Source organism: Microcaecilia unicolor, chromosome 13 (assembly GCF_901765095.1).
Source record: "Microcaecilia unicolor chromosome 13, aMicUni1.1, whole genome shotgun sequence".
NCBI classification, from domain to species: domain Eukaryota; kingdom Metazoa; phylum Chordata; class Amphibia; order Gymnophiona; family Siphonopidae; genus Microcaecilia; species Microcaecilia unicolor.
In genome coordinates this window covers 29626012-29651887 of record NC_044043.1, presented here as the reverse complement: position 1 = coordinate 29651887, position 25876 = coordinate 29626012, and the positions used below count along the sequence as shown (strand labels likewise).

General features: G+C 44.4%; 1 protein-coding gene across 1 annotated transcript in view; it reads left to right on the top strand.

The window, feature by feature from the left end:
• Positions 1–25876, top strand: part of LRRC75A (leucine rich repeat containing 75A) — a 404278-nt gene that overhangs the window by 127518 nt on the left and 250884 nt on the right. Inside the window, exon 2 of the mRNA XM_030185667.1 lies at positions 7967–8095. Coding sequence (XP_030041527.1) covers positions 7967–8095 — 129 coding nt within the window. The remainder of the gene's footprint in view (positions 1–7966; positions 8096–25876) is intronic.

Here is a 25876-nt window from a genome sequence, read left to right as displayed (position 1 = left end):
CTAGCATGCCTACAACCAGGGGCGTAGCCAGACTTCGGCGGGAGGGGGGTCCAGAGCCCGAGGTGAGGGGGCACATTTTAGCCCCCCCCGGCACTGCCGACCCCCCCCCAGCAATTATCGACCCGCCGCCGCCAACTTTGACGACCCCTGCCGACGACCCTCTCGACCCCCCTCCCGCCGCCAACCCTCCCCCGCCGTCACCTACCTTTGCTGGCGGGGGTCCCCAATCCCCACCAGCCAAGGAGGTTGTCTTCTTCCCGTGAAGGCTTTGTTCTGTTTCTGAAGTGTTGTACGTGCAGGACATCAGACTCACAGAAACAGAATGACGTCAGAAACAGAATGAAGCTTTCACGGGAAGAAGAAGACCTCCTCGGCTGGCGGGGATTGGGGTCCCCTGCCAGCAAAGGTAGCCCATGGCGGGGGAGGGTTGGCGGCGGGAGGAGGGGTCGAGATGGTCGTCGGCAGGGGGGTCCAGGCCCAAATCTACGGGGGCCCAGGCCCCCCTGGCCCCATGTAGCTACGCCACTGCCTACAACGCGGCTTAGTAAACAGGGCCCTAAATTAGCTAATTGGTGCTAAATTGGTATTAAGTGCCAAGAATTGCCTGCTTTCTTGGTTGATTACTTTCTTTCCTATCTAAAATTTAGTGTTCCTTTCTTTTAATGTTTTGTAGCTTTGTGAACCGCTATGACCTTTTATTAGAAATAGTGGTATGTCAAATGCATTAATAAACATAATTAAAACTAATTTGTAGTTTCGTGTGTAAATTATTTACATACAAAGGACTAGATTCTGTATCATGCCTAAAAATTTGCCGCCGAAATGAAATTTGCCTAATTGCATTCTATAAAGTACGCTTTAATTTAAGACTTTATAGAATAAGCTTAAATAGAATACGGCGGGCGGCCATGAGAGCTCCTAACTCTAGGTATAGCCATTTACGCTAAGTGAAACTTGGTGTAAATACCGGAGCCTAAGTTTGGGGCAGAGCAGGTGTATTCTATAGCCCTGCCCTAGTTTTCCGGAACGCTCACGCCTATTCCTTTCCCATAATCACGGCCCCTTTTTGGTAATGCGCGTTAGAATTTACGTGCACCGCTTTGCAGAATACGCATAGTGGGTAGTGCGTTTAAATTCTAATTAATGCCAATTAGTTCTGATAATTGCTTGCTATCAAGACCATTAGAAAACATTAGCGTGTGAACATTTGCCAGTACCTGTTTAATGAGTGGTAGGGGCTCATGTACTAATCCTTCACCAGTCAGCTCAGAGTAATGTAGCTGCGCTAACTGATCAAGTGCAGAAATGCCCACTCTCTGCTCCCCGACATGCTCCCTCTCTGGTAAAAAACACTTTGTTAATGCTCAGTTTGCATGTGTCGATCTCAGAGTTACTGCAGGACTCCTGAGCGCTTGCCACAGCTTAGTAAAAGGTGTCCCTTGATATCATAGTGTCAACGGACTGGATATAGTAAGCCAGTTAAGGATTAACTATGGGGTTCTGGGGTTCTCTCTGTCTCCACCTGCTGGTGGAGGGACATGGCCCACGGGTCTCTGGATTGCTCTGTTGGGACTAACGGAAAGAAAATTATCAGGTAAGTACTAATTTTACCATCTCTCTTATCTGCACCCTTCTTCTCCACTGCTAACTCCAGACTCCGTTCCTTTTATCTTGCTGCACCTTATGCCTGGAATAGACTTCCTGAGCCGCTACGTCAAGCTCCATCTCTGGCCATCTTCAAATCTAAGCTAAAAGCCCACCTTTTTGATGCTGATTTTAACTGCTAACCCTTATTCACTTGTTCAGAACCCTTATTTTATCATCCTCACTTTAATATTCCCTTATCTCTTGTTTGTCCTGTTTGTCTGTCCTAATTAGATTGTAAGCTCTGTAGAGCAGGGACTTTCTCTTCATGTTCAAGTGTACAGTGGTGCGTGTGTCTAGTAGCGCTATAGAAATGATAAGTAGTAGAGTAGGAACTACCAAAACATTCAGTGGTTCTTTTACAAAGGCACGCTGACAAATGGCTCACGGTAGTGTAAGCACGGGTTTTGGACTCACGCCAATCCATTTTTCAGTGCTCCTGTGAAAAAGGCCCTTTTTTTTTTTTGCCGAAAACGGACGTGCGACAAAATCCAAATTGCCGCGCGTCCATTTTGGGTCGACCTTACCGCCAGTCATTGACCTAGCGGCAAAGAATCCGGACGGTAATGACCGCACGTCAAATGCCACCTGGCGCGCCCATCCAAAAATAAAAAATATTTTTCAGAGGCGCGCCAAAAATGAAATTACCGCAAGAGCCACGTGGTTGTTGGGCGGTAACTGCATTTTGGCGTGCGTAGACGCTTGCGCAGCAAGGTAAAAGGGTCCCCTCAGCAAGCCTTCTCTGTAATAAAAATAGTAATACACCCTGAAACTGTTTTTAATTTTTAAAGCAAATCAGCAATTAGTAGGCTCCAATTACTGCTACATGAAATGTGCAGCTTCTTCTGATTATTTTGACTCTTAACGTCCCAAGGACAGAAACGTGACTGATTTGTATTATTTTCCAGTTCTCTGTGACAAGCTGAAGAACATCTTTTGCAGTGTCTTCCTTTTATACCCCGCCTCCTATCAGTGTTGCTGTTTCTCACATCGAGTTGATTGTGATATGTTTTGAAAGGCCTGAATACACTGGCCTAAGGTTTTTCAAGCTTTCCCAGATTCAGTGACTACAGTTTTGATATTACATTTGGTAGAAACACAGTTTAAAATGTGCTTTCATGTCAGCTGAATCTATAGAAGGTTTCCTTCTATTTAAAGAGCTAGCACAAGAATTATTATTTTAAAATTTCTATTTTGCTGCATCACAAGTTATAGGTGGAATACAATTTCACATACATAATATTAATAAAAGGAAAAGATAGAATACAAACAGACTTAATAATAAGTAATGAATTATAACAAAAAGTCATTCTGCCATTCGTATAAGTCTTACATTACAGTCCTAAATAATAATAATAATGCAGAATATAAATAAATATTTATTATTATCTCCAGATTCTAAGTGGATAGCATATCACATAAACAGCATATAAAACAGATACGTGGTTCACTGGTATATAGACCTACCCTAAACTTGCAGAAAAAAGAAAAAGTAATACAATATTATTTCCATATCCTATATAATAAAACTCACCCTCAATGTTCTGAGGACACTGATGTCAGTGTCACTTCCTGCGGGCACTTCCTTCGGGTTCGAAGGGTTCGTGGTGGTGAAGCCACCGAAATCACTGTGTCTGGGCCCCGCCCTCGCGTCAAACTTGATGACGTCGAGGGCAGAGCAATGGCGTCAAAGAACGAGGGCGGAGCAATGGCGTCAGTGGATGAAGGTGGCGTGCGTTGACGAGGTGCGGAGCAATGGCGGTGAGTGGCTTCACAACGCCGAAGGGGTGGGTAGGGAGGGGGGGGGGGGTTCGGCAGGAAAACCTTGCTAGCGCCCGTTTCATTTGCTCCAGAAACGGGCATGTTTTACTAGTTTAAAATAATGGAGATCCAATGGCTTTAATAATCTCCCCATAACAAGAAACCTAAGCGAAAAGTTAAAAAGACACCTATTTTACATAAGCAAAGCAGCTATGTTCATTTATAAACAGTGCTGTAGTTAGCTTTGTGTGGCTGGTGTGGCCTCATAAGAATCAAGGGAAGCCAGGGCACCATCCATTGGCTTCCCTTGCTGGTATTACAAAAGTGGGAGGGGTAGAAATGCAACAGGAGCACTTGGGGGCTTGTTACACAGGGCATATTTGCAGCTTGTGATGCTCCTGTTTATAAAATACTAGGAAAAAATGCCCGTTTCTGAGCGCAATGAAACGGGCGCTAGCAAGGGGCCCCCTCCCTCCGTCCCTCCGAGCTACTTGCCTTGTTCGGGGTTCGCCAGCGTTTCGGCCCTCGAGTGTTATAGCTCCGCCCTCGATGTCATGACATTTTGACGCGAGGGCGGTGCAGACACTCCAGGGCACACCGGATATCTCGGGCGCCTCAACTTCCGTGGAGGCTTCAGAACGTTGGGGTTGCCTTTTATATGGAGAGATATTCCCAGAACCAGCCTCAAAAATGTGCAACTGCCAAAGCAGATTTAAATGTGTGCATGTACTTAGCCCATGAGCTAGGACCAAATTCTCAATGTTCAAAGTTTGGCCTGCCTCCAGACTACCACAAACCGGAACTACAGCAAGTATAATGCGGGCACTGGCGGTAGTTCCGCCCCCCAGCGCATGCCATTTTTGGCGCTACAGAAAATTAGGTCTGATTTTTTAGTGCTGGGGTTACCCGGTGGTAAGTGCTTCCCCCCCTCCCAAAATGGCCGCGTGGCAAGTGCAAACTTACTGCATGATATCTTTTTTTTTGGCCTTTTCATCCGCTGCTGTAAAAAGAGCCTCAGCGCGCAGCAAACATCTAGCGCAGCTTGGTAAAAGGGCCCCTTAGTGTGCATTTTGCACCTAATTTTGGATGTCAGCGTTTATGTCTGCCAAAGGCTGCTGTAAATGCTCACGCCCAACTCATGGCAGTTTAGGCGTGCAAATGCAGGTACAGTAATACCTCGGTTTTCGTTGACTTCGGTTATCGTCTGTTTCGGTTTTCGTAGATTTTTTTCGCGAAAAATTTGTCTCGGATTTCGTTGGCGTGCCCACATGACCTCGCTGCTAATTTTGCGAAAACAAAGGGCGGCCCACGCGTTCTGCTCAGTGTGGCATTGTTTCTTGTTGTGTGAGCATCACCCTGCGCGTCTAGCCAAACAACGTGCTCAAATCTCATCGCCTCGGTTTTGATCGGTTTTGGATTTCGCCGATTGTTTTTGGACGTATTATCGACGAAAAACGACGTATTAACTGTATTCTATAACATCGCACCTAGAGGTCCTTTTACTATGCTGTGTTGAAAAGGGGCCCTTGGCGGTGGAAGTTTTTCCAGTGCGCCAGGGCCCTTTCCTTAGTGTCCCTCCGGCCCGGCCCAGGAGTGGACTGATGGGTTGTGCTTGCCTTCCAGCAGGTGGAGACTGAGAATATCTGGGCCGGTCCGGAGGGACTAAAGGAAAGCAAATTAGCAGGTAAGGTCTAATTTCTCCTTTTACCACAGCTGGTAAGAAGCCCCTAAAATAATGGCTATGCGCTTACTCTTACCACGTGGCCATGTGAGGGGGGGGGGAGCACTTACTGCCACCCATTGAGATGGGAGTAAGGGCTCCCACAGTAATCTAGTTGTAACTGGGCAACATGCGCCGATGCCCAATTACTGCTGGATTAGCACTGTGCTTTAAAATAAAAACATTTTCCGGCATGCCAGAAATGGCGCACACTCAAGGTGGAACTACCCCTGGCGGCCATGTTGGGCCGGCGGTAGATCCGGTCTCTTCAGGGTCAGAAATGAACCCTACTCATTCCTGCCCAATGCCGCTATTTCCTCAAATTGGCCCTGCTTCAGGGGCAGGAATGAGTGGGGTCCATTCCTGCCCCAGAAGCAGGTCCAATTCGATGGTACGGGGCAGGAATAAGTGGGGTTCATTTCTGCCCCTGAAGAGACCACTAGACCACCAGGGCTTCATTAAGGTAGGCCTGGGGAGGGCCTACGGATGGTTGGGCGGGAAGGGGGGCATGGGACTGTGATCGGGGGGGGGGGGGGGGGAGAGAGGGAGAAGTTTGGTTTCATCCAAAAATGCCTGTTCATTTACAGCCAAAACCTGAACCTGGATTTCGGGTCGGTTTTGGTGCCGAATCCAAAACTGAAACCAAAATTCGGCCAGCCTCTAATGTACAATACATGCACATATTTACACCTTTAGAGGAGGTCTAAATTTGTTAGGACCTGTCCTGTCTGCATATTTTATAAAGTCTCACAAGTACCTTTGGTGCCTTTATAAATAGGCAGGGCTTTTTTTGAGGGGGTACTTGGGACCTTTTCCATTGTCTGCTAAAATTGACGCATGGACCCCAAGTTTTAATGAAACAGGTCAGGCTTTACATACCAATTCTGCCTGGTTATAGATTCTGTGACTGGCTGCAGGGGGCCTGGCTATTGCGGGGTGGGTCCCTCAGTAATCATCCCACCCCTGAAGGGTGCCCTGATATTTGAGTACCGGCACCTTTTTTGCTGGAGAAAACTCACTGTAAATAGGGAAAGGGAAGGGAAAATGGGACTTGATATACCGCCTTTCTGTGGTATTTTGCAACTACATTCAAAGCGGTTTACATGTACACAGGTATTTATTTTTTACCTGAGGCAATGGAGGGTTAAGTGACTTGCCCAGAGTCACAAGGAGCTGCAGTGGGAATCGAACCCAGTTCCCCATGATCAAAGTCCGCTGCACTAACCACTAGGCTACTCCTCCACCTTCTTGGACTTTCAAAACAGGCATACAGACTGGGTGATTTTCACACTATTAGCATGCAGAGAAAACCCCAATAGCCCTCAACCAACAGCGACGTGAGTGACTTATGTATTCAGTGACATCACTAGTTACTGTGCAGAGAAGTGCTTTGGTGATCTCTCAGTTCTCATTCTAACTATAGGAAGTTGGAGTGACATCAGTGACCAGTATTTAGATTAAGGGAGGCATTAATATTGGAGGGAATTTTGCAGAGCTATAAAGTCAGAAGCAGGACTCAAATCCTGGGCTTCTCAATCTATCAACCGTATAAGTCAATCCAAATCTAGAAAGTAATTTCACTATATTATTCAGAGAAAACCCACTCACTTCACGTCTTATCTCAGTCAGCAGATTCAGGTGATGTAACAATTAAGTCAGATCACTTCTAAAATTTCAAAACAGGTATTTCAATAAACAAATGACATTCTGCAGCTGTGTCAGAAATGCAAAATTTAATTAAGCCTCCTATTTAAAGTACTTTCATGTTTCACACCTTATGTGACATGCTCATTAAAAAGTAAGAAGCACTGTACTCAAACTGAATCTTGCTCATACTCAGATAACAGCTTGCATCGGCTGCTAACATTTATGCATAACTGTGGATGTGCAAATTGATATCTTATCAGTAACGTGAAATATTTGTACAGTAGTATAAGGTGGACAGCGCTGCTACCGTTCAGATAGCACCGATATTCAGCTAACTGGATAAAATTAGAACAGCCTTTTCGCTCTGCCTGTGGACTGCTCTGGTGCAGTGGCGTAGCCATGGGTGGGCCCGGCCCATCCAAAATTGTGGCACTCTTGCTGTGGCTGGCATAGATCCTGAAACTCCACCAATTGAAGATTTCCTCTTCCTCAGGCAGCCGGTGCTCTTCCAAAAGGCAGCTGGCAGCCCTTGCCTCCAGCTGACACCAGCACCAGCCCCTCTGCACATGCTCAGTTTTCATGCATGCACAAGCACTGAGCATGCACGGCCTGATGGCCATGGTATCAGTTCGAGGAAAGTGCTGCCGGCTGCTGTTTGGAAGAGCAATGGCTGCCCGAGGAGGAGGAAATCTTCAGCTGGTGGGGTTTGTGGATCCCCACCAGCTCAGGTATTTCATATTTTGGGTTTGCAGGTGTGGAGGGAGGTACAAAGAGCAAAGAATGGAGCAAAGCAGTGCGGAGGGGGGCCAGGGCCTGGGGGAGCACAACCTTTGTGTCCACCCACCTTGGGCTCAGGTCCCCCCAAAACTGGCTGTCCGTCTACGCCCCTTCTGTGGTGCTGTCCGGATAGCGTGAGGATGTCTAGATAACGCTGCTGAAAATTTCTGACTGGCTGTGGCCAGAAGCATTAATCCGGGTAACAGGTGTCACTGTCCTTTATTTTTATTGGACTCTGTGGTCTCTGGTTTTAGGCAGCAACAACCGCGGTGATCGGCCTACAAAAACCCTGTGATTAAAATGTTAAAACTTCTTTTCTGATTTACTGAACAGTGAGTCTGAGTTTCTGCTGGTGTAGCTGAGGGTGTTCACTGGAGAACTGCTTACAGCCTTGTCTTTATAATTTCTTCCGTGTAGGATCTAGGAATGGAGTCCACCTCATTGGATGACGTCCTTTATCGATATGCCAGCTTCAGAAACCTAGTGGATCCCATCACCCATGATCTCATAATCAGCCTTGCCAGATACATCCATTGTCCTAAACCTGTAAGTAAGAACTTTTCGACTTTAATTATTTACAAGGAGCCCTTTGACTCCGCAAAATCACAAACGGAGAAGTAAAGAAATGCGCCTGTTAAGTGGATGTCGACAAGACATGTGGCAGCATGTTTCTTTCGAGAGAGGCTGGCTACACGACCTCTTAATTAGAAAAGGGAAAAACAACAACAAATGCTCTTCTCATTGAATCTTCCTTGCAGCAAATCATTTTTTTGGATGAGTATGTAAAAAATAGACAACTTTTCTTTATGTTCTTTCTGAAAATAGGAACAATTTTTTTTTTACTTTGTTTAAAAATAAATGAGTAGATATTCAAAAGGGATTAGGCAGGCAGGAGAGGCTGCTGCCTGCTTAAACCCTGATCGGCGGGCTGTGAGGGGATATTTGGTAACCCTTAACTGGACAGTACTGCCTGGTACTGTTCAGTTAATATGCAGCAAAACAAAGGTGAAAATCAATTGTAAACTTATTTAATAGCACATTAACTATTACAAATATATATAAGGAGGAAAAAGACCTCAAAAGTCTGATTTGACACTTTATTGCATTGGGTCAGCCATGTGTCAACGTAAGCTTGACTCCGTTATCATCATTGGTCATAAAAAAACTTCCTTCATTATTTTTAATAAGCAACGTGCACCAAAGAATCTTTTTATAAAGGTTTTCAAATCTTCATCATATCTCCATCATAACTTATTCAAAAAGAGAAGCAAACACTTAGCTTGGACGTTAAGGTCCTGGTGGGGATCTCCGTCTCATACAATGTAATGAAGTGTCGAAGCAGACTTTTCAGCTCTTTTTCCTCCTTAGATATGTTTCTTAGAGTTTTACATATAGGCATCCTTAGGGTCTAGTGCAGGGGCATAGCCAGACTTCGGTGGGAGGGGGGTCCAGAGCCTGAGGTGAGGGGGCACTTTAGCCCCCCCCTGGCGCCGCCGACCCCCCCCCCCAGCGCCGCCACCACCACCACCACCAACAACAACAACTTTCACCCCCCCTGCCGACGACCCTCTCGACCCCCCCCTCCCGCCACCAACCCTCCCCCGCCATCGCCAACCTTTGCTGGCAGGGGACCCCAACCCCCACCAGCTGAGGTCCTCTTCTTCCTTCGTTCTGTTTCTGAGTGTAGGACGTCAGACTCAGAAACAGAATGAAGGAAGAAGAGGACCTCGGCTGGCGAGGATTGGGGTCCCCCGCCAGCAAAGGTAGCAGACGGCGGGTTGGCGGTGGGAGGAGAGGGTCGTTGGCAGGGGGTCCAGGGCCAAATCTAGGGGGCCCAGGCTCCCGTGGCCCCCACATAGCTACGCCCCTGGTCTAGTGTGGGCGGAGCAGAAATTAAATTGTGCTTACTGCAGCTCAGTAAAAGGGCCCCCAAAGGGACATGGGTTACCTTGATAAAACATGGGCCTTCTTTCAGCAAAGGCATCGTGTTGTAAAATGACCTCAAAATGGCTGAAATAAAAGGGGAAAAAATGTACAAAATCATGATAATTACAGGGGTATAGAAAAGACACTAAGAGGCATATTTTCAAAGCACTTAGCCTTCCAAAGTTCCATAGAAACCTATGGAACTTTGGAAGGCTAAGTGCTTTGAAAATATGCCTCTAAGGAGGCCAGTTCCCAGGTTCTGGTGCTGGTCTTTATTTATTTAGCAGATTTCTATCCCATATCCTATCCTATATATAATACACACCTCCAGTGTTCTAACCTGCCTGGGACCGTGGCTCCCTCCGAGGTGGTCTGCTAGGCAGGCTAGAACGCACTGACGTCAGTGACAGCTGATTCCAAAGGAAGTGGAGGAGTAGGGAAACATGCGGAGCGTGTTTCCCTACTCCTCTCCCTGCCTACGAAACAGCTCTCAGTGCCCCCCCCTCGGCGCAACACCCAAGCCACTCCGCATCACCCAAGCTCCCATCCCCCCTCAGCGCATCACCCAAGTCCCTCCCCCCGGCGCATCACACAAGACCATACCCCCCCCCCCCTCGGCCACACCAACCCACTCGCCACCTGCAGAGACAACAGCCAATGCCAGCTGGCTGTCTACGGAACACTGTTTGAAATGTTTTTTTGCTTTTTTCTTTTTGTCCAGGCGCTGCTGCTCAACAGGAGAAGCAGCAGCGTTCGGACAGCGTTAGTATTGGCGGCTGCGGGTGGCGAGGGGGTTTATGTGCCCGAGGGGGGGGTAGGGGCATGGGTGATGCGCCGGTGCGAGGGGCTTGGGTGATGCGCTGAGGGGGGGGGGGGTCTGGAACTCAAGGGGGGGGGATTACCTTGCTAGCGCCCGTTTCATCTGTTTCAGAAACGGGCCTTTTTTACTAGTTATCTATAAAAGCTAAGCAGGTTACAGTCAAACATAAACAAGATAAATCAAACTAAAAACCCAACTCAAGTATAACCCCCCCCCCCCCCCCCCCAATTAATTATCTTTGCTTAGATTACTTTTCAGGCTTGATGGCAGGATTCATATCTTGCTATTCAAGCTGCTGTGCCTCCCAAGGTTATACGGAGTTTTCCTGCTCATTCTTTTGTGGGAAGTCTCTTGTTCTCTCTTTCAGCTCTGGGAAAGGTGCAGCTCTGATTTCTTTGTATTATGCACAGTACGGGAGAAAATGCATTTCTGTTTCTGTCTCTCCGATGTTGCATTGCGCACAGACTCTGGCTTCTTGGCTTTCCAGTTCCGTTTTTGTCTGCAGATTTCTCGTTCTAGTTTGTGGTCTCTTATTTTTGTTTTCTTCTGTGTGTTGGTGAGAGTCTGCAGTTTGATAAGGTATTCTGCTTGTGTGTAGTTTCTCTTCAGAGATCTATTTTATTCTCTAATCTACAGCTGTTCCATTATTTGCACCGCTGACTTTTTCTAGGCCGGGTTGTTTCTGAAGAGAGACTCAGCTGGTAATCCAGCCCTTTCCCTCCTGTCCTGTAGGAAACAGTAGGGAAGGGGGTGAGGCTGGAATACACAAGGGATCAGTTTCCACCCGGGCGTTCTGCACCCGTTCTCAAAGGAAAAGTATGAACATATTTTGTGTTTGAACTGTGTACTTGTAAGTGCTTTTAGGGTGGGTGTTTACCTGCATAAATGTGTTTTTGAAAATTGAAGAGCTGAGTTCCAAACAGGGGCGTAGCCAGACCTCGAGGTGGGAGGGGGCCAGAGCTCAAAGTGGGGGGGCACATTTTAGTCCACCACCCCCCCTCCAGTCGCCAACCTGTTGCTCCCCACCCACTGCTGCCGTTGCACATACCTAACCCTGCCAGCTGAAGCACTGCTGCCACCACCACCACCGCTGCTGCGCATACCTTGGCTGGTGGGGATTGGGGACCCCCGCCAGCCAAACCAGGAGTCCAAGGCCCCTGTGGCCCCCCGTAGCTAGGCCACTGGTTCTAAAACCTGTTTTCAAGAATTCTAGCCAACATAAGAAACTTTTTTTGCACTGAATATTATATACCTTACTAATAAATGGTTTTTAGTGCAAATTTCACACATCCTGGGGGTAATTCTCAAAAGGTCGTCTAAAATCAGGCACTGGGATGATGCACACTAAGTGTGAATTCTGTATCAGCAATTATGCACAGAATTGCTGCTATAAAATACTAGTGGAAGTTCTAAATTATCCCCCTGATATTCAGGAATAGTTCCTGGCTGGTTAAATAGTACTTAACCGGCTAACCGCAAAAATAGCAGGCCTCTATCTTTGGCTACTATAAACTTAACCAGCCAACTCTGACTATGGCTTGGCGGGTTAAGTTTAAACCGGGTAAAAATAAAGCGGATATTCAATGTCGATCACTGGAAACAGCCTGTCATTGAATATCTGGGCTGACCTCCGACCGTGGGACCTAGCTGGGTTGCCTCGCATGGACTGAATATCGGCCCCTAAGGGAGAGATTCTATAGATGGTGCCTGGAAAATCTGCACGGATATCATTTCCGCTTAAGCGCATTCTATAAGATTTAGGCACGGTATACAGAATACGCTTAGTTGATATCCCAGCGTCTAAAACTATGTATCTCCATTTATACCAATGAAAAAGTGGTGTTAATCCCTGCACATAGATGTACGTGGACTGGGCCATATTCTGTAACAATGGGTGTAAATTTGGGAACGCCCACAAAACTCCCATTTCCCCACCTATAGCCATGTCCCTTTTTAACTGTACACTTTAGAATTAGGCGCAGTTCATAACAGCATACGCTTAGCAAGTTATATGCGTAAATTCTAATTATTGCCAATTAGTGCTCATTATTGCTTGTTAAGTGCTGTTAATGTGGAAGCTCAAACGAGTGAAACCGTTTTTCCCAAACCTGGTACAATCCATGGTACTAAGCCATCTAGATTACTTTAATGGAATTTATGCAGGATGTAAAGGACAAATCATAAAGAAACTCCAAGCTGCTCAAAACACAGCAGCCAGGCTTATATTCGGGAAAAACAAGATTCGAAAGTGCCAAACCTCTACGAGAAAAACTACACTGGCTCTCAATCAAAGAACGTATTACGTTCAAAATCTGCACCCTGGTTCACAAAATCATCTATAGCAATGCCCCGGGATACATGACAGACCTCATAGACCTACCAACCAGAAATGCAACAAGATCAGCACGAACATACCTAAATCTCCACCACCCAAGCAGCAAAGGACTCAGTTACAAAACAACCTATGCATCCAGCTTCTCTTATATAAGCACGCAACTATGGAACGCGCTACCAATAGCCGTGAAAACAACATATGACCACCTAAACTTCCAGAAACACCTAAAGATGAACCTGTTCGAAAAGGCATACCCTAACGATCCAACCTAAATGCCTTAACCCCACAACACAACAATATAAAAGTTCGTACTGGACATAACCCAACTCTTCCTTCTTATGACCCCTAATGTATCTATCACACTGTTCACTACTCAACCATAACCTCACTTTGTATTGTTCCTACCAGTATTGGTGATCGCCTCTGCAGGCTCAATGTGGCTTACATAGTGCAGTAAATAGGTGGGAAAATGTGGGATACAAATGTAACAAATAAATAAATAGAAATAAAACAATGCCGATTGCTTGTTAAGCCAATTAAATTATGCTCATTGTTATGGAATATGCTTAGATTTAGACGCAGAATGATAGGCGTGATATATAGAATCCAGCAGTATGTGTCTAACTGTAGGCGCAAGCACTTAAGCTAGTGTAAAGGCCTGGTGTAAATCCTCGCAACTAACTGCCTTAAGCATGTAAATGGTAATCTGTTTAAAAAGGGGTTAGACAGTTTCCTAAAGGACAAGTCCATAAACCACTACTAAATGGACTTGGGAAAAATCCACAATTCCAGGAATAACATGTATAGAATGTTTGTACGTTTGGGAAGCTTGCCAGGTGCCCTTGGCCTGGATTGGCCGCTGTCGTGGACAGGATGCTGGGCTCGATGGACCCTTGGTCTTTTCCCAGTGTGGCATTACTTATGTACTTACGTACACCTGCATAACTGTTAGGCATGCCCCTGACCCACCCATCTCCCTCCCAGCTCCACGCACCCCCTTGCAGTTGTATACTATGGATTTTGTGTGCGCAATTTGTAGAATTCTAAGGGCAGTTACAGGTGCAACTGCTAATTAGTGCCAATTAACACCTATTATAACCAATAATAACGTTGTTAGTATTAGCATGTAATTATTAAATTATGTTACATGCGTGACACTATTCTATAACTTGCGTGTGGAACTTTGCTTGCTAAGTTTAACAATGTGTGCAGGTTTATAGAAATGGGGGGGGGGGGGGGGGGGCTATGGTTATCCCTAAAGGCAATCTGTTTCCAGTATGAACGCATTTTTGAAAATAATCCCCCCAATATTTAAAACCATTTAACCAATCAGGAACAGCTCCTCACCAGTTAAGTGGCACTTAACTGGCTAACTGGCAATATCCTGCGGATAACCAGTTATGCACTAATACTCATAAGTACATAAGTATTGCTATACTGGGACAGACCAAAAGTTCATCAAGCCCAGCATTCTGTTTCCAGCAGTGGCAAATCCAGGTAACAAGTACCTGGCAAGATCCCAAAACAGTACAATACATTTTATGCTGCTTATCCTAGAAGTAAGCAGTGGATTTTCCCCAAGTCCATTTTAATAATGGTCTATGGACTTTTCCTTTAGGAAGCCATCCAAACCTTTTTTAATCCCCACTAAGCTAACTGTTTTTACTACATTCTCTGGCAACGAATTCCAGAGTTTAAGTACACATTGAGTGAAGAAACATTTTCTCCGATTTCGTTTTAAATTTACTAGTTTACAGGTTTATTTCATGCCCCCTAGTCCTAGTATTTTTGAAAAGAGTAAAGAAGCGATTCACGTCTACCCCTTCCACTCCACTCATTATTTTATAGACCTCTTTCATATCTCCTCAGCTGAGTTTGGTGGCCAAATGAGGCCACTGAATCAGCAGGCCTATCTTTGGCCAGTTTAAACTTAACTGGCTCACGTTGCATATCAACTTGGCCGGTTAAGTTTAAACTGGCCCAAAATAAACCAGGTATTTGATTCTGGTCACCGGAAATGCCCTGGCATTGAATATCCGGGCTGACCGCCGACCGCGGGAGTTAGCTGGGCTTCTTCCTTCTGTCTGAATTTCGGACCCAATGTACTTAACAGGTTTTGGAACTCACCTCTTCAGTTGTCCCCCTCTGTGTCCAGTTATGTGTGTTTACAGGACTGTTCTGGGAAGGGTGGTGCTTGGGTCATCATGATTATTGAGTTAAATGATAAAAATCTTAGCAGAGAGGACGTGGTGGTGTCAGCCTATGCAACTGAAAGTTAATTTGGGGGCTGTTTAAAGCTGAAAGTTCACCAGAGGTGCCTAATACCCCTTGCACTGGCTCTGTTTGTGCAGTCATTAAAGGGTAGGCGTTATCAGTTAGTTGTAGGGATGGTGATGGATGGGAGAGGGTTCAACAGAGAACGATGGAATATGAAGCCTGAAAGGAAATTCTGCATGACCGAGTGCTTTCCTAGACCACATATCTATTGTAGTGATTCTCGCCTGTCTCCTTGAGGCACATCCAGGCTGTTGAGTTTTCAGGATTGCCATAATGAGTATGCATGAGATAGATTGGATGCAGTGAGTTTTCATTTCTTGCAAATCTATCTCATGCATATTTATTGCGGTAATCTTGAAAACCTGACTGACTCAGCGTGCCTCTAGGAATGGGCTGAGAAGCACTGATCTACTAGACACATTGATCCAGGAATGATTTTGGGAGGCAATGTTCTTTTGTGGATTGGGAACCGGTTAAAAGATAGAAAACAGAGGGTAGGGTTAAATAGAGGAAAGTAAATAGCGGAGTGCCTCGGGGATCTGTACTGGGACTGGTGCTATTTAACATATTTGTAAATGATCTGGAAATAGGAACGATGTATGAGGTGATTAATTTGCAGGTGACACAAACTGTTCAAAGTTGTTAAATTGGTTGTGGACTGTGAAAAATTACAGGAAGACCTTAGGAAATTGGAAGTCTGCAAATCCAAATGGCAGATGAAATTTAATGTGGACAAATGCAAAGTGATGCACATTGGGAAGAATGTTCCGAATCATAGTTACCTGATGCTGGGGTCCACCTTGGGGTCAGCACCCAAAAAAAAGATGTAGGTGTCACCGTGGGCAATAAGTTGAAATCATTTGCTCAGTGTGCAGCAGTGGCCAAAAAAACCAAGCTGAAAGCTAGGAATTATTTGGAAAGGGACAGAAAATAAGACTAAGAATATTATAATATTTCTCTATTGCTCCATGGCGCATGCTCCCCTTAACTATAGTATGCAATTCTGGTTGCTGTATCTCAAATAAGATATAGTGGAATAGGTTTAAAGAAGGGCAACCAAATGATTAAGGGATTGGAACTCCTCTCAGTTGAGGAAAGGCTTAAGAGATTAGGGCTCTTAAGAGATGGTTAAGGGGGAATATGATAGAGGTCTGCAGAATCTTGAGCGGATTATTATTATTTATGACGTTTATATTCCACATTATCTCAAATAGAATTCAAGTTCAATGTGGCTCACATTATAACAAATTTGGAACTTACAAACTGTTCTGGTTACACGGAATAAATTGAATATGATTGCAAATACAATAACAAGTAACTTGAAGTCTAGATCATATAACTATGCTTGAAATCCATAAGGTGTAATGTGGATACGGACATGGTTATTGTTATGTTATTTTTATTATTGATTAGAATGAGTGGATGTGAATTGTTTATTCTTTCAAAAAGTACAAAGGTACTCCATGAAGTTACATGGAAATACTTTTAAAATAGATAAGAAGAAATATTTTTTTTCACTCAACAAATAGTTAAGCTCTGGAACTTATTGCCAGAGGATGTGGTAACAGTGGTTAGTGTATCTGGGTTTAAAATGGTTTGGACAAGTTCCTGGAGGAAAAGTCCATAAACAGCTAGTGAGGTAGACAAAGGAGAAACCACTCCTTATCTCTGAGGTTGGTAGCATGGAATCTTGATACTTTGTGAGTACTTCCAGGTTCTTGTGATCTAGATTGGCCACTGTTAGAAGCAGGATACTGGGCTAGATGGACCATTAGTATGGCTATTCTTAAGTTCTAAATCTCTAATTCATAAGCTATTTGTTTTGGGTAACTGAAGGTAACCTTAACCTTTCAACCTTTGAGGGAGAACAGTATCTCGCCTTAGTCCCATTATCTTATACAAGCCACACCGATTACCGAAAGATTCTCATTTGTGGATAGAGGCTATCTGCTGCCTTCTCACCAACTGGATACCAGTTAGGGAGATGCAAGACAGTAACATGGTTATCTGGTATTTTGTAAAGGCCTGAGTTGACCCTGCCTGGATATTGACACTATAGGACTATTTTGGGGAATTTCAGGGTCTATTTCCTGCATGTATAAGTTAGTCTAAGACTGCCACCTCACTCCAGACATGCAGATCTAGTCTTGGTTTTGCCCTAGTGCATGATGGGTTTATAGTTCTAGTTTCTCCACTAACTCTCCTAAGAAATGTATAATACAATTTCATGTCCGGGAGCAAAACCAGGGCTGGATTAGTCCTGTTTGGTTGACTTGGGTTGATGAGACAACCCCTCATTGGAGGTCCCTCTAGACCAGAAGCACCCCCCTTTTCATCTAGGACCTCCTTTTTCTTTGATCCATCTGGTGAAATTTATAGCTCGGTGGGTCGAGTTTTGTAAAAGGAGATGATCTACAGAAACCTGTTCCATCTTTATACATTTCAAATGAAATAAAACTAAGGTTTCCAATACATTTTACTGACTGATGGAGAGAGTGGATTTGCAATAGGAAGGCATCCTTGTCATACTAATGGCAAGTCAAGTGCTCTTAAATTCAGAATTGAGTACGTTCCGGGTTAATGCTCATGTCTATTAAGTGCTCTTTTTTTTACAGACTGCTTTTGGATAGATCAGGAATCTGAGCATTTACAAGTATTTCTGAATAAAGACTGGCAGTCAAGATGCCTGCCTTCCTCACCCCCCATGACTCTGCTAGTACTGTGCAGGAAAAATAACTTTAATTCTTGAGTTTGGCTTCTGCTTCCTGGGCCAGCCAGGCCTAGGGATGCTGTGGAGAGAGACAGTTCCTTGGGAGTACAGAGAGGGCACGCCAACACCGAGTGAAGTGAAATGGAGAAAAAGGATGTAAGGATCAATGGGAGCAATACATTAGAATCTTCTGCTCACTGTGCAGTGGAGGAGTGGCCTAATGGTTAGTGCAGTAGGCTTTGATCCTGGTGACCTGGGTTCAATTCACATTGCAGATCCTTGTGAACTTGGGCAAGTCACCTACAGGGCCACCGAGAGATTGAACCGGGCCAGTGGCAGAGCCGTCCAGCCCCCCGGATTGCTGTTGCCTGCCCCACACAATCCAATTACCTTCGCTGGAGGGGATCCCGAGGTCCATTCAGCAGAAAACGTGTTCCTCTAGCGCTGCTCTTCTGTCGATTGCCTGCCCCTGTGGCTGCTTTTCATGTGCCTGAGAGGAAAGGCAGCCACTCGGATGGGCAGAAGAGCAGCACTGGAGGTGCTCCTCTGGACCGGGTCCTCCCCAGCCTCCAAGGGGTCCTGGCTGCAGCGCCGGAGTTTTCTCTCTCATGCTCCTGTTGGGACACGATCACTCGGGTCCCGTTAGGAGCAGGAGAGAGAGAGAGAGAGACCCCGGCACCAGGTCCCTCTTGAAGGCCCGGGCCTAGGGAATTTTGCCACCCCTGCCCCGCCTCTCGGCAGCCATGGGGGCTCATTTTCAAAGCACTTAGACTTACAAAGTTACATAGGAGCCTATGGAACTTTGTAAGACTAAGTGCTTTGAAAATACGCCTCATGGTCACCTAACCCTCCATTTCCCCGGGTACAAAAAAAAAACAAACAAACAACTTTGTGAGACCCCTAGGAACAGAGAAAGTACCTGCATATTATGTGTACATCTAGAACTACTATAGAAATGATTAGTAGCAGTCAAAAGAAAAAAAAATCAAATTGCTATTCGGTTTCTCTTCCTTTGGGCGGGTTAGGAGGGGTTTTCGGGATTATTGTTTCTAAACTACATAAATATTGAAGTTTACTGGGTTCTAGTATTTTATTTGGTTTTTTTTTTACTAAGTTCTACAATATATTAATCCTGTATCATTTTGATTGCCATTTTAATGTTTGTAACTTGTTTATTCTCCACATTCTGAATAAAGACTTCTTTCAATTAAAAAAAAAAAGAAATAGAGAACAAAACAAAAAAAGTATCATTTTGCTCCAGGGTGTGACCTGCATCTTGAGTATTGTGTGCGAATCTGGTCACCGAATCTCAAAATCCACAAAGGCACAGAGGTGGTAACCTGCATGTTCTGCACAGAGAAGCAGATGTGACTCTAACCACCTTGCTGAGCAAATTAGAGGGACCAGGCTGGTCTTTTTCTGCCATCTGTTACTATGTCACTATGATAAAAGGCAAGAACTGTGAGGAAAGATTAAAGAGGTTAGGACTGTACAGCTGGGAGAAGAGAAAGCTGAGGGGATATAATAGATATTGATGAAATCCTGAGTGGAGTGGAAGAGGTAAACACAGATTTATTGTTTACATTTTCAAGAAAATTCAGCGATTAGGGGACATGCAATGAAGTTATTAAGTAGTACATTTAAAATAAATAGGAAAATATATTGGGTGGGGGGGGGGGGGGTCACTCAGTGCCTAGTTCCCTGATGGCGAACCTATGACACGCGTAGCATTTTCGGTGACACGCGGCCGCATGTGGCCTCATACAGAGAAGCAGTGGCGTTCCTTGCTGACACCCGGGGCGGATCGCGCGACCCCCCCCCCCCCCCGGTGCATGTTTACCCGCTGGGGGGGTGCCATGTGCGCTTCTATTGGCTCCCTCCGAGTCCTCCGCTCATTCCCTCCCTGCTGCTCCCTCTGCCCCGCCTCCTGCACGGCCGTTAGGGGATCTTTGACCTCACTTCCGGCCAGCGGAGCAGAGAGCAGCGGAATGCCATGGGGGACGCATCTCTGTGATCGCCATTACCAGCAACCACATACCCACAGCAACCATCATCCAATCTACTGTTCTGGGGTGTCGTGGATTTCTAATTGACCATCATTACTGAGATAAGTGAGGGGGAGGCTGGGAGAGGCGAGGGCATGTGCTAATGGGTGCCGTTTCCCGCCATTAGAAATAGCGGCAGCCATCTTAATTTACATAAGGTGGTCAGTTAGGCTAGTTAACCCCTAATTGCCTGCAGGGCTAACAGGCTATCTATAATTCTATCTTCTGTCACTGCCCCCCTGATGGAGAACCCAAAAAATAAAAAACCAAGGTTAAGTAAAGGAAGTGGTAGTAGCAGTAGCCGACCCTTTCAAGAGACATGGACCGAGATGTATGGCATTATAGAAAAAAATGGCAGATCATTTTGCGTTCTATGTACTGAAACGGTAGTAAGCAGAACGTGGAATATAAATAGACATTTTGAAACTAATCATTCCCAGCTCTTGAAAAAAAGTGAGGATGAAAGGAAGGAATACATTTCCAGGCAGCTACACTTTTATAAGAGCCAATCTAATTCCATCCTTAAATTTGTAAAAGGTTCTACAAATTTAACATCTGCAAGTTTGAGCATTGCTCACTCCATAGCTCAGCATGGAAAAGCACTCAGTGAGGGAGAATTTATTAAAGAAACTCTCCTAAGATGTGCACCAGTTCTATTTCACAATATGCAGAATAAAGATGCAATTATTAAGAGAATATCTGAGTTACCACTCAGTAGAAATATCAATTGAAGATTTAGCCAATGAAATTCAGCAACAAAAAAGTCACTAATAGGCAGATTAGTTAAAGAATTCCCCCTCCCCCTCACTTATCTTAGTTCACGGCACCCCACACAAGTTAAATAATATCAAGACCAACAAAAGAAACCGACTGACAGATGAATAAAGAAGTCACTAAGCAGGTAAGTTAAATAATTAGTTTTTGGTTTAGTTATATATTACAATTATACATTTTTGTTATTTAAACTATAAATATCGCGAAATTATGTTTTTTTTTCTCGAAGTGACACACCACCCGAGTTATGCTCGGTTTTTTGGCGAATTTTGACACACCAAGCTCAAAAGGTTGCCCATCACTGGCCTAGTTAGTGAAAGAGTCACATTTGTGGATAGAGGCTGGAGGATATGGTAAAATCAGACTGGAGTTTTAAAAAGGTTTGGACAAGTTCCAGGAGAAAAGCTCAATAGATTGTTAAAAATGTAGACCTGGGAAAATCCACTGCTTATCGCTGGAGGTAACCAACATTGAATCTTATTATTTTGGGGGGGATCCTGCTAATTACTTGTGATCTGGATAGGTCACTGTTGGAAACAGGATACTGTTCTAGATGGACCTTTGGTCTGACCCAAGTATGCCAGTTCTTACATTCCCATGTTAACGCTGGGTCATTACATAGGAAGACTTCTGTTGCCATATCCTCAGGAGAGGTCAGTCCTGATTTTGCTGGAAACCCAAAGCAGCAGGTGGAAACTTCCAGACTAAAGAGATAACAGTCTTGCACATCTCAACAGTAATATTTTGCATATAAAACAGGGGGGAAAGGTCCATAAAGGTACTATAATTACATTCCTAAACTTGTCAAGGCTTAATAACTTTGTACAAACAGCATCTAACATGTAAGTCTCCAGTCTGTTCAGATATTAGGCTCCAGTTTGTTAGAGAGCCTTGAGTTTTTTTAACCTCCCCCTGGCATCGTTTGCTCTTTTTTTGTGATGGATAATACCCAGATCCACAACAAACACTGCTGAAGTAACATACCCCAAATATTTGGATTATAAACTGTGACGCCATTCTCTGGAGACTTGTTCCCAAGGGCAACATGAAATAGCTTTTCTTTTTGTTTCTGTATGGAATTGTCTCCTGCATTACAAATAAAAAAAATCGAAAGAAGGAAAGGGAAATTGAAAGAAAGATCAACTTTTCAGGAGGAGAACATTTATTTTACATAAGTACATGGGGAGAGAAAGAGGACATGCTGAATGGAAAAGGGGAGAGAGAGAGAGACACTGGCTAGAAGGAAGGGAAGAGAGAGGGAGACAATGGATGGAAGGATTGGGAGAGAGGATAGGTGAGTGGAAGGATGGGGAGAGAAAGAGGGAAGATGCTGGATGGAAGGGTAGGGAGAGAAAGAGGGGGGAGACACTGGAAGAATGGGGAGAGAACGAGGGGAACTGCTGATGGAAAGGGGGAGAGGATAGAGTTAGTGAAAGCCTGGAGAATAAGAGGAAGGGGGGCATGGGGAGAAGAAGGGTGAGGAAAAGATGAAAAGCCATAGGTAGATTAAGTAAAAAGAGGGAAATTAAAGACTGGATAGTAAGAATGAATTAAACCTGGACAGAGAGAGAGAGAAAAATTGAAGAAAACAAAGAAAAAGGAGAAAGAAAAATGACAAATGGACAGGAAACCCTGACGAGAGTTAAGAGAAGACGAAGGAAAGCAGAATCAAGAGACTGGGCCCAACTCAATTAGAAAAAGTAAATGGCCAGACAAAGGTACAAAAAATAATTTCATTTTTAATGTAGGTTAAAGTAATGTGGTAGCTGTGTTAATAAAGGTTAATAAATGCAAACAAAACATAAAATAGAAAGTAAGGCGATACCTTTATATTGGACTGATTTTAATACACTTTTGGTTAGTCTTCATTCCTCAGGTCAGGAGAGGATACTATACCAGCAGTATACTGTCCTGACCTAAGGCAGGTTTTGGCCTCTGAAAGCTAATGGAAAAAGGTATTAGGCTAGTACAATAAAACGGTATCATCTTATTTCCCATTTTCAAGTGCCTGAACTGAGCATGTGCAGGAGGGCCATCATTGGTGGCTGAAGCACGCTGCCAACTGCTGCACTGCTCAAACAGCACAGTAGGGGGCTCATGTAGTGGACCTCTTCAACTTAGTGGGGCTTGGGCAGCTAGTGGGGGGGGGGGGGGGCTGAGGCTACCTCGCACTTGTGTCCTTGGGGGGAATAGATGCTGGGTAGGGGGTGTAATAGAGTGAACTGAAACACTTCCTCTTACACCCTGTCATTGGTGTAAATATAATATTGTCTAGAATGGCCATGGGATTGAGGTGTGCCAGGGGGTGGAGCTATGATGTAGAGTAGGTGGGGCCAGCAGAGTGGGGTGGGGCTGTGGGGCGTGTACTAAAATCTCTGTCTCAGAAATCGGGACCTCGGCAGCTCTGGTATAATCTCCTATGGGTTCAACCACCAGTTAAGCCTGGGTGGCAGAGAGGGAGGAGGTCGGCCAGGGCACCACCTCTCCTTCTATCTGAGCAGTGCTGAAAGGGGGGAGGATGGGATTAAAATGTGCTAATAAGAACTAGTGAACAGCCAAAAAAACCCCAAAGGGTAAAATAGATTAAAGTTTTCAATTAATGGGTATAGCCCGCAGAGACCAAGGATAAACCGAGGTCTGACCTGCCAGACTCCAATATCTACATGAGATGGTAGTGTCTGCGGTCCTATCTCATTCATGGGGCTGTTATATTCAACAACGGGGCCCATATCGTTTCGCCTTCTTACAGGCTTCTTCAGGTTTTACCAGAGGGGTTACTGTGTAACTTCAGTGAAAGCTAAGTGTTGTTTTTGAAGTTTTTGCTGTTGTTTATTAAGATCGCAATATTCAACAAAAAAAGAATGATTATATAATGAATGATTTTTGTATACAAGCAAAGTATTATGGGTATATAACAGCCCCATGAATGAGATAGGACCGCAGACACTACCATCTCATGTAGATATTGGAGTCTGGCAGGTCAGACCTCGGTTTATCCTTGGTCTCTGAGGGCTATACCCATTAATTGAAAACTTTAATCTATTTTACCCTTTGGGTTTTTTTTGGCTGTTCACTAGTTCTTATTGGTATTAGATTACGGAAGTAGGGGGAACAGCCCATACTGTTTCTTTGCATTTATTTGATTAAAATGTGCTGCCAGGCTTGATACTCTTTGTATACTGGTAGGGCTTGCCGTAGTTCTCCTCATTTTCAGCTCCCCTGAGGCACAACTGCATCTGTGTGTGTAGAAAAAATTCGCAAATCTGTAATCAGAAAAGTTACAAATCAGTTTATAATTGTAAATAGTAGCTAAGTTCAGCCTTATGTAATACTGTATTACAAGGGGGCTCATTTTCAAATCATTTATACTAAACTTACAAAGTTCTGTAGGTTACTGTGGAACTTTGTAAGTCCAAGTGCTTTGAAAATCCACCTCAATGTATGCTACAGAGTAGTAGCAGTCACTGAAATTTTCTGAAGACATTGCCCCTGATATCCAAAACCATTTAACCAGCCAGGTATGGTATCTAGCTGGTTAAATGGCACTTAACTGGCTATCCAGCAATATTCAGCAGGGGATAGTTGGTTATCCCCTGCTGAATATTCCCGGTTAGTGCCTAGGAGATAACTGACTATATCGCCTGATATAGCTGGCTATCCCTGAATATTTAATCCATATCTGACTATTGTAAGTGGTCAAATCGGGTCGCTTAAATAGCTGGCATATCTTTAACTGGTTTAAAGTTAACTGTCTACCTTTGAATATCGACTTAGCCGGTTAACTTTAAACCTTCTAAAAATAAACAATATTCAGTGTCGGTCACCGGAAACAGCCCTCTAATCTGAGCCAGAGTCTTCCAACTGCAACGTCGCCAGCAGGGGGTAGTGCTTCAATAATGTTTTCAAAAGCTAGAGACAGGTAGGTTCCCTGGAGTCCTTCCGCGCTTGCCTGTATTTCACTATTGAAAATGTGATAGTGAAACACGTTCCCCTCTGACAGGATTGCAGTTGGAGGACTCCCACTCAGTTTAAAGGGAACAGTGTGCGTTGTGGAGTCAGTACTTCAGCCTCAGATCACTGAGAATATTCCCAAAACTTACGAAAGCTGTTTGTGACTAGAAAAGGATTAGAAACCATCTCTGTTTCACTGAAAATTCATTCTCCAGCTTGCATTCATTGTAGAAGGCAAATCTACTGACTGACCTTGAGAAGGTCACCTTGGCAAGGTATTATATTCTTAGACAAAAATGGCCCAGTTCTTAATTTGAGAGTGTTTATATGCAAATGGGTTTCTGTCAGCTTAGTTCTGAATATTAGATACCTCTAATGGGGTAATTTTTTAAAAGGATTTTTCATGTGTAAAGGTCTTTTTTTGAACATATAATGGCTTTTATAAATTACCCTAGGGGTTGTGCACGTGAAAGTCTATTCAGTGACAAAAAGGCACAGAATTTTATATGCAATTGGCATATATGCCTAGGCCATAGTTTGGTTGAAGCGCAGGCAAGTTCAAGATTTACACATGTAGTTTATAAAGTACACTTCTACACATGTATTTTATATGTTAAGACAGGCACCTATGTGTATTTATAAAACAAGCCAAAAATAGGCAGCTGCTTGCCCTCCAAATCTAAACGGAGCTGCTATAAAATGACCTTCTTAAAGATTATCTCCTGATATTCAAGTGATGAGAGACACATAGCCCTGTCCTTTCACAGGTGATCTTCCCAGACCATTGCAATTGATTTAGTGCCTCAATTAACGGCTCAGAGCTTTACTCAGCTGTTCCGCTGATTCCTGAGGCCATATTAATGAATGTGAAAAAAGCATATTCAGGAAAGAGAAAAAAAGGACGTCTTTGATTTGCTACCTTAGGAAGGGCTTCAGTTCTTAATATTAACTGATTGGTAAATTGTCCTGTGACTTGCAGTTTCTGCTTCCTTTCTTTTTCAGTTCAGTAAACCACCTTGCAGTGAAAACCTTGGTAACTTTGTTCCTGATCTCTTCTGTACTAGCTTTCATTGAGTCGCCTCAGGCACAAACCCCACAACATTTGTATTGAAACTGACCTTAGTAAAACTTGAGTGGGTTTCTCAGGAGCCTGCTGGGGTCTGTTCTGGTATAGAATGCCTCAGTCAAGCACTACATGCCTGCAGATGATAATTTTAGCAATGCGTCATGGGCTTCACTGTGCTGGAAAGCTCTCTTTTGATGGATAAGTGAGTGGGGAATGGTTTCTGAGGTCTGTTCTGTGTCTGCTTTATCCTTTGGTATTTGGCAGCCTCAAATGTCCAGGCAGACTCAGTAGATAAGAGGCTGTGGAAGTGTTCTTGAGTAGTTGTTGGTCTGAATAGGGCAGGAACATGGGGAGCGTATGGTTTGGTTTGTGGGTTCTTCCACTCGCCCCCCTTTCCCTGCTTTAAATTCTCCACTCAGCACA